The sequence below is a fragment of the Saccoglossus kowalevskii genome, chromosome 15 (genome assembly GCF_978046115.1).
Source record: "Saccoglossus kowalevskii chromosome 15, keSacKowa6.1, whole genome shotgun sequence".
Classification (NCBI taxonomy): Eukaryota; Metazoa; Hemichordata; class Enteropneusta; family Harrimaniidae; genus Saccoglossus; species Saccoglossus kowalevskii.
Window position 1 is genome coordinate 17394354 of NC_140655.1, and position 15151 is coordinate 17409504.

General features: G+C 36.2%; 1 protein-coding gene and 1 long non-coding RNA gene across 3 annotated transcripts in view; both read right to left on the bottom strand.

Moving 5' to 3' along the window:
- The window catches only part of LOC144349976 (neprilysin-1-like), a 45944-nt gene that overhangs the window by 8907 nt on the left and 21886 nt on the right, over positions 1-15151 (bottom strand). For both annotated transcript variants that reach the window (XM_085490517.1, XM_078008336.2), the window contains 4 exons: positions 14855-14953; positions 13270-13347; positions 12895-12998; positions 8673-8731 (listed from right to left, as the gene is read on the bottom strand). In XM_085490517.1, coding sequence (XP_085346643.1) covers positions 8673-8731; positions 12895-12998; positions 13270-13347; positions 14855-14953 — 340 coding nt within the window. The remainder of the gene's footprint in view (positions 1-8672; positions 8732-12894; positions 12999-13269; positions 13348-14854; positions 14954-15151) is intronic.
- LOC146734028 (uncharacterized) lies at positions 1041-7083 on the bottom strand. Its single transcript, XR_014926575.1, has 2 exons — positions 3461-7083; positions 1041-2859 (listed from the first exon to the last, which is right to left on the bottom strand). It is a non-coding gene; the product is annotated as an uncharacterized LOC146734028 (long non-coding RNA).

The following is a 15151-nucleotide window of genomic DNA, read 5'->3' on the forward strand; positions in this document are numbered from 1 at the left end:
ATTTTGGTATTTTACAGAGCAAAATATGCATATTTAAAAGTTAAAAAAACAAAAAAAATATTTATTTATATACATGAATCCATTTAACTTTTTTGATTTGCTGAACAAAAACCAATCTGATTAAAATAAGATCCTGGTTGGCTTAATTTTTTTTTAATTTTTTTTTATATATAAATACTATAATTATTATTTATTTTATTTATTTACTATTATTATTATTTATTTTAATTATTTTTGACGTTACAATTATTTTTCTGCAAGAATGGTTTTGTTCGTGAAAGCCACCGGGATCTGAACAACCCGCATAGGAACTCTCGTTCCAGAACCAGGCAATTTACTCAGCCAATCACAGAGCGTCTTACAAAGCGGTTAAACTCATGTTTTGCGCAAGCGTAGGGCTCCAGATGAAAAAATGGCTGACCACACATGTACTGCTGCAGAGGTGAAGTTCGAGGTAGGTTTATGCGTGTTTCGATGAATTTCGTAATTGTTACTGACAAACAATCGTTGTCTCCTTGCATACTTCGCATATTGTCTTGTTTGTAGCTGTTGTCCTGCAGCGTAACTTTGCGTTCGATGGCTACTAGTATTTAGCTTCTCGGATGCGTGCCTTGGCATAACTTGCTGTTAGTTGGTTGACACATGTTAACCCGAAGATTTCAGAACACACTCGCATTTATCTGTTTTATGTGTTTTCGTAATGTCATTCAAGTCGGCCAATTTTCGAGTCACAGCATTTTTAGTATCTTCTACTTTGGTCTACGATATCTATGTATATGAATACATAGTGAACAAATTTATTGCAGTATTTGTCATTATTTTGATTTTCGTCAAACGGTCAAAAGGTCAAATGGCGGTGTTGGCGCCGACAGTGTTGTTGTGAACGTTTCGTAGTTTTTTGTGTGGACATTGCGTTTGAAAATTTGATATACTCACGCAATTAACGATTGAAGTCATTTAATATTCAACAGGAAGCTGCAATAACTTGCATATGTTTTGTCGCAATTGTGGAGATTATTTAAAGATAGACAGTACTGATGTTATGTCATTATTAATTATTTAATGCTTTACAAAAATTTGTTCACACTCCTTCCAAGTTTCAAATCCTCAAGCCCCTAAGACAGAGGAAAAATGAATTACCAGTATCTATATTAAAATAAGTGTTGTGTAAACACATATTGAGTATCTTCATTTTTGCTCTTTACAGGGGAAAGCAGACTATTGCTCAAAGTAACAAAGGCATACGCAAGGAGCAGGAATGTGCACTTAGAGAGTATTTTTCCTATTTAAGAGAACTATGATTCTATTTTCCTGATGTGCATTGTTACAGTCACAGATCAAGGACAGGCTCCATTTCAGACTGTAATAATATAAATGTTTGTCCCAATAAGGCTAATGTTATATATGGTGTTTTGAAAATTGTATGTGATATCCCCTCAACTTTTTACTGTTTATCACTTGATTATACATCTAGATTATATGATTACTTTGAAGAATATCCTGCCTCAATTTCTTACATTGGGATGTACCACAGCGAAACTGATTCTGTAGTATAAGAGTCTCACTTAAAAGAAATGATGAAAGTGTCACATACAGAGTTGCATATTATTTTTTGTACAATAGCTCTTAGAATGGGTATTAATTGATATGAAAAATTTTCATCATGATATTCATTTGATAATAGAGTTGTATGTACAGGAATTTGGGAGAGATGACAAACCATCTCATTCCGTTATTTTGTATCATACTTAAGAAACACAAATGTATGCAGACGAGTGAAACTTTATGAAGATTTTGCTTCAAGTTTGGAAATAAATCAATTGAAAGACAAAGTATTATATCACAGTTGTTGTGATATTTGTGTATCTAAGTGTTCATGTGGACATGGCAAAGATGAGAGTAGTTATATTGAAAGACATCTTATTCATTACTGTGCAGATAGTGATAGTGTTAGCAGTGACAGTATAGAGTCTGATGCAATAATTGAGAATAGCTTATCAAGCACTGGTAAAGAGGACTGAATGTGCCATTGATAATAGCAGTGTGAAGTTGGTATAATCAGATTGGCATTGTATTTGTATTTCATTGTCATCTGATTAAAAACATTTGAAGAAGCATTTTCATAATGTTATTCATTGGTGAACGAGAATTGATCACAATTTACAAGTGTGACATGAGGATCTGTATTTGTTATCCAACAGATTCAAACAAATATCTCTGAATGTGAAAATTCTTATTTTGGGGATATTTGTAATCAAATGTTGATACGATGCCAAGTAGATTTTGACAAACTTCAATAATAAATAACTAATTAAATTTGTAAAACCTTTTTTTACCCATTTTTTCCTCAGTATGAGTCAGACATGTTATTTGTGATTGACTACAGAAATTGTAGTTAAAAGCTCTGTCTTGCATATGAATTATTACTTGTAGTACAACTTTTCTTTTATTGGATCTGTCCCCATGCTGGGAATACAAAATGTACATGTACAGAGACATCAGTTATATTATTTTTAATAAAATATTGACAATTGCCAATGTGTCTTAATTGCTGTGAAAACAGTTTTATATTTTGTTCCCTACACACATTTAGAACTATAAAACCATGTACCTAGGGGGTGATCCTTGTTGACAATACAACTGCATTTTATTTTAACTGATTCTAACTGGCTAAAAACAATCACACCAGCTCTGCTGGGCACAGCCAACCATTTTTCAATCCAATAATTTCATCTGTATTCCGGAGAATCTTTTTTCTGGTGTATCCACTGGCAAGGTTTCCAGCTTTATTCAAAAACTCTTTTTTTTAAACCAAAACTACATACGACATAGTAGCTAACAAACAGAAACAATCTGAAACTAAAAGAAACAAAATTAAAAATTAGTTCATTTGTATTTGCAGCTCCTATTCACGTTACGTCACGATAAATTATTCAATTATAGCGGCAAACACAGGGATTTCGCTGTAGTTTTCCACGGTTTTCGTCGTGAAAACGACCAATTTCGGACCATCGTCCTCAAAATAATTGATGAAAAAGTTTCGGAACCCATCGACAGTAGAAACTTGAGGCGAAAATAATGAAAAAAACTGCTGTTTCTGCCCGATCTGATTTCAGGTCGATAAAATAGAGCAACTCGCATAGGATAGAACTGTAGCTCTCTGATTTCGCGTTAACACCACGACGAACGAAATACCCGACAGCGAAACTAAGCGAGCTACAGAACTGCAGTTAACCTCCGACGCAAAATAACAAAAAGTGATTGATTGAGATCCATCATTACAAATGAATACAAACAAAATTGCTTCAATTTTCACAATATCATGTCAAACATACACTGTCAGTTGACTAAAGTTGTCTGTCGTTTATTTTTTTTACCAAGAAACGAATCTATAAATACACAATATACTTACCACAGTCCCTCTATCATAGAGGGATAGATAGAGGGACTGTGTACTTACCAATAACTCCGAAATCTTCACGCTGACGAAAAACAAAATGGCGACCATAACAAAACCACTCGCGTAATCTTACACATGTTACAACGAATTTGATTGGCTGCTGTTTTTCTCGTAAATTGTGAGACTGGAACGAGAGTTCCTATGCGGGTTGTTCAGATCCAGGTGGCTTTCACGAACAAAACCATTCTTGCAGCAAAATAATTGTAACGTTAAAAAATAATTAAAATAAATAATAATAATTATAGTAAATAATTAAAATAAATGATAATTATATAAAAAAAAATTAAAAAAAATTAAGCCAACCAGGATCTTATTTTAATCAGATTGAACAAAAACTGTCACTGCTCTTTGTACTAATTGCTGTGTTTTTCCGTCTCCAGCTACAATTGGATAAATCCAGTAAATATCTTATACAATGGTGACTTCAGACTTTAAATAAAATAATCTGATATCACATTGACTTGGGATGTGTTCAAAACTTAACTGTATAATTGCATGGGGCTCTGCCGCATTGCATAATCTGTTAGTTATTTGTCAACTTCAACCCCAAAATATTTAGCCTATAACATTTTTTGCATCAACAAATTTATAGGCAATATGGGTAATAGTTATTATTAAGAACACATTTGTACGATTAACTTTGTAATCTATTGTTCTGAAATAAAATTAAAAAAATATATGCATAAGCGCGTGTGTGAATTGTGGAAAACAGGGTGACCCCCCCATTCGCAAAATCAAAAACAGGGTAACCCCCCTACTGATCCACCCCAGGCCGAAGTAACTGACCAATCCCTAACAACAGCATACGTCCTAGCAATAAAATAAAATGACTCCTAAGGACTGAATGTTTTTTTGCGAACTTTGTATACGGTGCCCGGTTTTAGTTATAAACGGACGTTAGCTTCACGTTCATGTCCTACCATGGCAACAGCCGAAAACATATTGCTAGTTTTTTTTTTAGTGGAGTGGATCGCCAACCGGCTTGTTTTCATTGGCAAAATCGTTCAGCAACATGTTTGGCATATTAGGTGTACATCACATGGACTACTACGATTGAGAGAACTTTATGTATGTTGAATGAGTTTTATAAACCCCGAAGGGCTCTTGGAAGATCCACCCGCAGTAAAATTAGCGATTGCCATGGAGGCGCAACCATCAACATCAAAATCCCAGGAGGTTTCTGCTGGCGACGTTACCCAGTTCCAAATAAAGATCACCAACGCCAAATAAGCAACATTTTAACCGGTAATCAAGATTAATTCAATCCACGGCTAACAAGCAACATCACAAGTGAAGTTGTAGCGTGAAGCTCAGCGACTACTGCTGACAATGTAAGTCATGCTTGCGTGCCTTCACCATTGTATTCAAATGAATCACGTGGTGTGCCGTTCTCTTTCAAACCCGGGATTCGATCAATAGGGGAGTTTCAGTAAAAAAAAACACATTGCAAATTATGCAAATTCAACATTTTCAAACCAGTATACTAAAACAGAAATGCTCAGCGATGCAAAAGAAGGATAGATGTTACTTTTCATTATACACATCTCTGTTGATACAATCCCTCACATATTCTATTCCCAGTTATACCTGCGTAAATGGATTAGCCTCTTTTGATGTTGACATTCAGACTAAAATCACGTGACAGGCTGTTAAAATTGGCTGTTGCATACACTTTCGCCGGTCTGGAAAATGTGTTTAGTTAGCTCTCATTCAAGTAACAATGCAGATTTCCCAGTGGGAGTGAAACTATTCGACTCTGCCATTAAAAAATAGGGGTGTTTTGAGCAAAAAAACGGATAACCCTGGAGTGCACACAACACACTGAATTTCGGAACAAATCTTGCATTATTTACAGCAGCAGAATACCACAGAAATATCAGACGAAACATGGAAACACTATATATATGTATTTCGGCCTGAACCCTCTCTATTGCAATTCCAGGAATTACCCCCCATATGTGCAACCATTTTCCACCTTGGTACCACCCAAGCCTGAAAACAAAATCTTAATACCACGCTGAAGCGTTTGGTAATAATTGCGAATACCAACTGTCAGAAATAGTAGTCCGAATAGCGACGGTTATCTCCTAATTATTCCAAATCACTGAGTCGAGTTCCGTCCAGAACCTCAAATGGCCTAAACGATGCCAGACATAACACAGTCACTCGCAATCAACTAATTAAGTCGATCAACAGATACGCAAAAATAAATTCATCACACAACTATTACTAAACGGTGCACATTTTGGGGGTGGTAAGTCCATACAGTTTAGTGATGCCGATATAGAGAGTTTAAGATTTGCGTACGTAACAGAAACGTAACGTGTTGTTCTAATTTCGTTTGCGTTAGGTTCTCAGGTCTCAGAAAACGATTAAGTACAAGCGCCCACAACGGGAACGTAATTGAAACAGGACCATGTCAATCCGTCTCTCATTGGGCAACCATAATACAACTATCCAATAAAATTTGTTATGTATTTGTTAGTTCCCAGACATTTGACAGAGTTCTCGCTATATCCATCCACTCCCTGCTGAGGTTCCGGGCCTGTTTGCCGAACCCTCTTTCAGCAGAAGTATCCTTTTTCAGTGGGTATAAATATCAGCTAAAATGCATCCAATATTTCTTATTTCATCAGAAATACACAATGTCAGTGAAAATTAATCAAAATTGACAGCGAGAAAAGCTCTCGAAAATCAACTACGAGTCAGTCACCTTGATCACGTTCTACACACTGTAATGTAAATAAATTACAATACATGACTAAACCCTTGAAAAAGCAATAGGTCAGTTACTAGGCAGTGCCAAGTACGGCGAGTAAAGCCGGGAATTAACAAGCCTTTCAATTTTAGCGTATCCTTATGGGGCGGAGCTACGTCACAAGACGTTCCACGTTGCTAAGACGCGCACCACTGTACCATGTAGAATTTCTATGGGCTCAGTGCAAGCTGCTGAGAAAAGCGGAACGCCGAGCGAAAAGCCGGTGAAAATCATGATTCGAGAAAACAACAGCCTCAGGAACTCAACTTTGAAGTAACCCTGAACAATCAAATTTATATGCGTTATACGTGCAGTGGTAATTTTATTACACTATTCAGGGGAGTCTCAACAACCATCCATACGTTTTCGGAGAGTTTTCGGCCTTTGTTTTCACCGTGATGGTTGCCATGCGGTGAAAATGTCCGGATGTCCGCTCCGAGATTTGTAGTAAGCAGCTAATGGGTATTAGGTTGTGCAGTGAATTCGTCACTGTAGCTGAGAGGTTTTGTCTTCAATATTACGTCCATTTAATTTGTTTTAATACGAAAGACATTGCCTAATTCTTCTATTGATCTTTCCTTTCCCAGATGCGGCAGCACCGGGTTCTGATAAAAAAACACTGGGTATGCAGACCAACCCAAGAAACACTTCTAACATCTCTACTATTTAGTCGTGATTTTGAGTTCTTTTTTTCTCACTGTGGTGTCTGCATTTATATGGATGGTAATTTAAAACTTTGAATGTCGATGATAAACATCATCATAAAGCTAGTTGTCAAAAAAGTCACAACGCCTCTTTGTTCATCATCACGGCCATATTTCAAATGCTTGAATGCATTTTCATTCTCCAATCAATCAACACATAAGGAGTCCCAAAGCCGTCAATCATTCTTGGACTCAGATTTCTATTGCTCTGTCTCTACGTACCAACCCGTGACGTTAAGCGCAATAAAAGATAAGAATTACTCGCTTAATTCAGAAACACTCGGGGAAATTCCTGTAGTTGTTGAACAAGTGATGTATCAAATTTTGTGCTCAACGCAGTGTTGTCTAGACTATCAGTTTAGATGACGAAGACGACTCTGTTACGTCTCTTTTAAAATGACCAAATCGCATGCTCACTACTGCATCACCGATATCACGTTTTAATTTGGTCTTTATCACTAGTATTGGCGTTTATTCATATAAGTCACATTATGAGGTGTGAGTTGCCGATGAGGGGACACTATTTCTGGTGGCCTTGCAGGATTTTATTGACGCAGAAATATTTTTCAGGCGTTATCGTTTTCTGATAATTAAGCCGTCTTCTAGTCTAAAATGACTTCCCTGGTATATATCATATACCTTGTATTGCCCGGCCTCGTAACGATTAGGCAATCCTGATGCGCGACCTGTGCAATAATTTTCCATATCATGCCCGGGCTCGTTTACCAAATACTAGTATGCGTCTATTTCCTGGATCTACTTTCTGTTTACAAACAACGCGTGTAATTTGGGTATGTGCTTCGATAACGGCTGACGATATTATTCAGTGGATGGGAAATATACCCAAATACTAGTTGAAAGCCGGCTTCCACCACAACCAATCATAAAGATAACTGATCACAAAAACGTGTCAAGTTTACAGCACTACGATACTGCCAGCTGACTGAGACGATACTGCATGGAAGATCATCGGCGAATTTCAGATATTCTTAGTTGAGCTAGAATCTGGAACTGTAAACCAAACTGCTTCTTGTCAAGCAAGTTTCTCGTTCACCGACTACAGTTTTTAACAACTGGGAAATCAACGTGTTTCCACCTGCGGCTACTACATCAGCTCCAAGAAAACGCCCGTTTTCGGACGGTCAGTGAATGACCAACTTAGTTGGACTGTAGTGTTCATTCTTAAGAAAAAGCATTCGTATATCGTATTTATTACCATTAAAATATTGTTGTAAATTTACGTTCATTTGCTGTTTCATTAAAACGTAATTTGTGGATATATTTGGCGACATTCGTTTGAGAATTGTGTGAGAGTTTTTGACGCGTTCGCGTCGTTTAGAATCCCCCGTATAAATCCGCGCCAGTAAAGTGGCCTGTTTCGATACCCGGATTAAATCGAATATGTTTTCTTTTGGGCCAGACGAGCGAAAAATAACATAACTAAAGACTTTTTTTTCATATAAGGTATATGATAAAACTTTTATGGACTGGATACGGTTTTTGCTGCCCTCGATCGTACGGCTTACGCGCCCTCGCAAGCTCGTGCACTTCCGCTGCACGACCTCGGGCCGCAAAAGCCGTAACCAGTCCATAAAGAATAATATACTATAATATATAATTGATCAAGCAATTAGTTGTTCAAACGTGAATCCATAAACCTAGTCATTGAACTGTCCAAGAAGATATACCAAAGTGTAATTATATGAATCTAATGTCAAAGTAAGTATAAATGATCGGCTTTACAACTTACCCAAATCGTTATATGCTGCATTGTAGAACGTATTGACCTTAGCAGGACCAAATGGCCATCTACATTAAGAAAAAAAAAATAAAATACTCGACAAAGTGGAATCTAACGCATTTTTCTATAGTGCGCATTATTCTAAGTAACATATACAAATGCTCAGATAAAAATTAAGCTTTGTGTGTTAAATTTTGATTAAAAAAACAGCAAGCACATTGACTGATATTTTAAGAAATTGGTATCACATAACAAAGAGAGATCTGAACATATCACATGATATAGAGATATGGAAATATGTTACATGATATGGAGATATGGGAATATGTCACATGATATGGAAATTTATGACATGGTATGAAGACGTAGAAACATATCACTGATATACATACAAGCCGGTAGGCTGGTTGGAGATCCGCTCCGCTCAAAAACAAGCAACATGTGTTTGGCCGTTTCCATGGTGTGACATAAACGTGAAGCTAACGTCGGTTTATAACTAAATGGGCCCTATACGAAGTTTGCAAAAGCCATTCATTCTTTAGAAGTCCCTTAGTTTATTACTAGGACCATGGAGGTAATGCTAGGACGTATTCTGCTGTTACATTTATTATTTCCAACCGTTTTGCGATAGTATTTTCTAGAATGAAGGCAGCATTTACAGTTCATTTAAAGCACACAGTTGCATTGAGATTACGTTGATACAGTGTAACAATGTTGGCGTCGGTGATCTCCTACCAGTGCGCAACGTAGCCAAAATAAAACGCGTGATCATTTGGACACTGGTATTACAAAACTGGTAGGAGGTAATACATTTGGGGCGAACATTTTTGGATGTTGCCATGGCAGTGGTGAACCAGGATTTTTTTTCCAATTAGTGACGGTACGACCTACCTGTGAAGTATGAACAAAATCGGCCGAGCCAAAAAAAAAAACAAAACACCGAGGTGTGAAAGATTTATTGAGTGTTATTAAACATTCACGTCAAAGGTATCAAGTTCGGGGAATTCTCCACCTTTCTATCGAGCTGCCAGTTCTGTTCCCTTTCGGACGTTTTTTCGACATTTCACAGTTCTTCACAGGATATCAACGTGTGTTAAACACATACCCGGGTTCATCCAACAAGTGTGAAAGATTGATTAAGTGTTATTAAACATTCACGTCAGAGGTACCAAGTTCGGGGAATTCTCCACCTTTCTATCGAACAAAGATACACAGAGAATCGAATCGTGTAACATTTGGTCTCAGCCGCATTGTTACTCTCCCATGGCCGCCTCAAGACTGCGCCTAACGAGAGCTTGCCACAACTAACTGAGATCAGCTTTATTCACATTCCAACTGTTAGCCAATCATTACAGAGAAGTTTAAGAGCTCGAGGCATGACCTCCACACATATAGCCAATCACGCAAAGTACTCAACATGCCATAATGTCAGATTAATTGCCCCCCGAAGTCGGAACATAACTCCCATACTTATCGGCGCCACAATGGCTAAAACAACACTTCATAGTCGACCATTATATCAGCCAGTTGTTCCAATCGCTAATTCCCTAACACACGAATGAACCTGATCATGACAAGTTACGAGCAGGTGTGGATTATCCAGGGGTCACCAGTGAAAGTCACTATAACCGCAAAAAGCGGCCTCATCTAAACACATGGAAATATAAATCATGACAGAGGAGTTAAAAGCCGTTGCTGGTGAAAAGTTACCCCAACTTTGGGGTCAATTTTCTCGGTAATGAAAAACGTAACTTTGTGACCACACTCTAACTGAGTAGAATGAGCTATGTCTGAAGTGTGTCATCCTAAATTTGTAGGAGGAGATACATTTGGCGCGAAGCTATTCAAAAATCAGTTTTTTGGCTGTTGCTATGGCAATGGTGGGCCAAAAAAAATCAGATTTTTCTTAATAACTAGGGTGAAGGTGTGACCTACCTGCTGCCAAGTTTGAGAGAAATCGGCCAAGCCAAAATGATCACAGAAGAAATAATCACACACACACACACACACACACACACACCCCCCCCCACACACACACACACACACACAAAACGACAAAAGTGATTATAAGGACAATCCTAGTGGAGCGGATCGCCAATAAATATGTCACTTGGTATAGAGATATGTAAATTTATGACATGATATGGAGACGTAGACACATATCACAGGATATAAATATGTAGAAATATATCACATTATATGGAGATATGGAAATTTTTGACATGTTATGGAGACTTAGACACATATCACTTGATATAAATATGTTGAAATATATCACATGATATGGAGATATGGAAATTTATGACATGGTATGGAGACGTAGACACATATCACTTGATATAAATATGTAGAAATATATCACATGATATGAAGATATGGAAATTTATGACATGGTATGGAGACGTAGACACATATCACATGATATAAATATGTAGAAATATATCACATGATATGGAGATATGGACATTTTTGACATGGTATGGAGACGTAGACACATATCACATGATATAAATATGTAGAAATATATCACATGATGTGGAGATATGAAAATTTTTGACATGGTATGGAGACGTAGACACATATCACATGATATAAATATGTAGAAATATATCACATGATATGGAGATATGGACATTTTTGACATGGTATGGAGACGTAGACACATATCACATGATATAAATATGTAGAAATATATCACATGATATGGAGATATGGAAATTTTTGACATGGTATGGAGACGTAGACACATATCACATGATATAAAATAATGTAGAAATATATCACATGATATGGAGATATGGAAATTTATGACATGGTATGGAGACGTAGACACATATCACAGGATATAAATATGTAGAAATATATCACATGATATGGAGATATGGAAATTTATGACATGGTACGAGACGTAGACACATATCACATGATATAAATATGTAGAAAAATATCACATGATATGGAGATATGGAAATTTATGACATGGTATGAGACGTAGACACATATCACAGGATATAAATATGTAGAAATATATCACATGATATGGAGATATGGAAATTTATGACATGGTATGAGACGTAGACACATATCACATGATATAAAATAATGTAGAAATATATCACATGATATGGAGATATGGAAATTTATGACATGGTATGAGACGTAGACACATATCACATGATATAAAATAATGTAGAAATATATCACATGATATGGAGATATGGAAATTTATGACATGGTATGAGACGTAGACACATATCACAGGATATAAATATGTAGAAATATATCACATGATATGGAGATATGGAAATTTATGACATGGTATGGAGACGTAGACACATATCACAGGATATAAATATTTAGAAATATATCACATGATGTGGAGATATGGAAGATAATTTGGACGGTATTATGGAATATAAATACATACTAACCATTGGAATAGTGATAAAAGAGCTGTATGTCAATGGAGACAATTCTGGATGTTGTCATTAAAAACTTGGGAGGGGGAGATTTTACAATGCAGCTTTTTACAAAATATTTTTTTTTCGGTATAATAACACAAATATTGACCCCAGCTTCGGTTGATATACAGATTTGTCGACCCCAGAGAGTAGTGTTATCCGAGGCGAAGCTCTATTTTAGTATTAGTATTAAACTTTGATGAATATCTTAAATTCCTAAAATATAGCAGAAACAGAATGCGAACTGGTGTAATAGTAAAATACAAATTAAAACTAAATCGTATCATCATGTCGATTAGGATCTCTAGCGGAAATGTTTGCCTAGTTACCGAGATAATCTTCATATTTTCGAATTACCATTGCATTTCAGCGATACTCGAACAACGATATTCAATGATCACCCGACTATCCATAGCTCTGATTACTATTCAGTCTTTGTACTGTAGATTGGCCTTCTTTTCTCCGTGGAACCTGGATGACCAGTGCCCGAGGTCACAAAATATCATGGGGTCAAGCGTGGTATAGATCGAATGCCGCTGCTAAAACAATTCTAGGACACCGCGAATATCACAGTTGTTCATATCATCGGTGGACACACATCCTTGGAGATATGATATGATATGATATGATAAGATATGGAGATATCAACACAATTATGATATCGACCTATCGACACAGACCATATGATATACAAGTATCGAAACATATCCTGTGATATAGTGTCATTGACATGGGTTATTTATGACAAAAAAGAACACCATGATACTCACTCTGTGCGATCAACAGGTTTCCTCAATGATTCAAAGTTCTTCTTTATCCCCCATTTGATATATTGTAGGTAATTTCCAAAATAGTCAGTTGGTGAAAAGTCAAGCTGTAAAAATATAGGTCGTTAGATAATTGCCTTTGTTGTGAGGTAACATTGATGCCATATAACGTTTAAATAAGCTATTATACATGTACTGTATATATGATAATATTTTATTTTTAGAATTTAATATTGAAAATTCCACACTTATCAAAATCAACAGGATCCGACTGGCAGTTGTCAAAAAGAAGTGTAAAATTGTTAGTTATGTTTCTAAAAAAAATCATATAAAATACATAAATGGTAATGAACAACGGGAATAATTGGCAACACGTACTGATTCATAATACTCGTTAAGTTCAGTGTCATTCTTTATCCAGTCTGGAAAACCAATATTTCTGTGCATTAATAATATCTGAAAAAAAGCAACAGTTTTAACATACAAATCAAAGAAACCTTGGAAACAGCTAAGGATATTTGTGTACAATTAAAGAATATTTAAAATAACTACAGATTTAATATTAGCCACTTAAACCAGATGCATCTCGGATGTAGCTCTGTCTTTGAGATACAATATTTGAAAAAAAAACAATCTGACTCACAGTAGTTGATGCTGAGAATAACTACTACCAGTAACACCTGACCGGAGCGAACCGACCACTTGGCGCAATCACAAATGGTGCAAAATACCACTCAGGTGATACCAGTCTGTGACACCTATATGTAAAGCTTTGGCTGATCTGCACTGGCTCGGAAGATGAATTCTGATTGGCTAAAAAAACAAAAAAAACTTGTGGCGTTGAATGCACGTTCATTGTCAGTATTGTTATGCAAATTCAAACTAGCTAATCATTTACAACCCTCCGAGCCAGTGCAGATTAGCCCTAAAGCTTATTTTGAATCTGTTGTTTGTTTGAGATATCAGAAATTAACGGATTTATGCAAATTGGTAATTTATGCAAATAAAGTCTCTTTGGCTTGGCTTCTCGATCGAAGATTCAAAGACAAGGTCCACGTTTGTCACAGGCTCGATGAGCCAGAAAAAAACAACAGAACGATAACATTAGGGGCCAAAGCCCTGCTGGCTCAGACCCTTACAAACATAACGATATAATAATACTGCTCCAAGCTCAAATGAGTTGGACCACTAATTATTAATTAATTATCTGAATACATGTTGGCACATTATTCTGCTTCTGTCAAGTTCCCTGATCATAGTAACAATTACACATTTAATCATCCAAGGTTAATATTATAATTCAAAGTGATTATTTCTAAGTATCAAAATGGTGAAGAGCGAAATAATTTCTTAAATATGCATATTAGTATTTTCCACCAAACAAAAGTGCAAGGCTTAACCGAATGTTATTCTTGGCATTTCAAATGTCATATCGTACATCTTACAGTGAGGATGGTATTTGCTTTTGATCACATTGTTCTATTTGACAAAATGTGTTTGTTTGTTTGTTTTTAGATACACCAATTGTCGCACATTCATTTCATTTGGGTTATTTGTCCCTCTGTATTGTGATTGGTGATGTGTAAAGCACGACTTATGTTTGTTCTCCATTCCCAATAGCGAACATGTGTGTAAAGCAATGATCCATATTACCCATATGACTACAATGTTTGTTATGGGAAGGGGAGAGTGAGAAATCGTTCTTTACCTGGAAAATGATATTTTTGGTACATGAAATATATCATTATTGACCACAATAATACGACCTGAGTAATTCTCTACATACTGCCGGACTCAAAAATTGCATCAATTCCCTGAAATCTCTATATTGAAACCATTTACGCCATATAGCCATATAGCTTGTTAAAATCCGACAAGCGGTTCTTGAAATAACTGTAGACATGGAACATAATATTGATATTTCTATGTATTGGTACTGGACTATTGTGTGGGCATAACTTACTTTTTGTTTGGCAGTATTTTTCGTAAGTTCGTCCATCCATGAAGCGTCGTCTATCATTTGTAGCAAGGCATCTTGTATGTAATCAATTATCTGATTGGTCTGTTGAAAGTAACATGTCTGAATTAATATTGAATTCGTTCCAGGTGTCAAATGCAATTTGACAGACAATCATGCAAATGAAACTTGGCACGAAATATTCAGATACAATAATGTCGTACAACCACATATAACGGGATGTGGGAGCTCACATTCAACATATTTAATATCTATTTTCCGGGTTTCTTTATCTTCAACAAT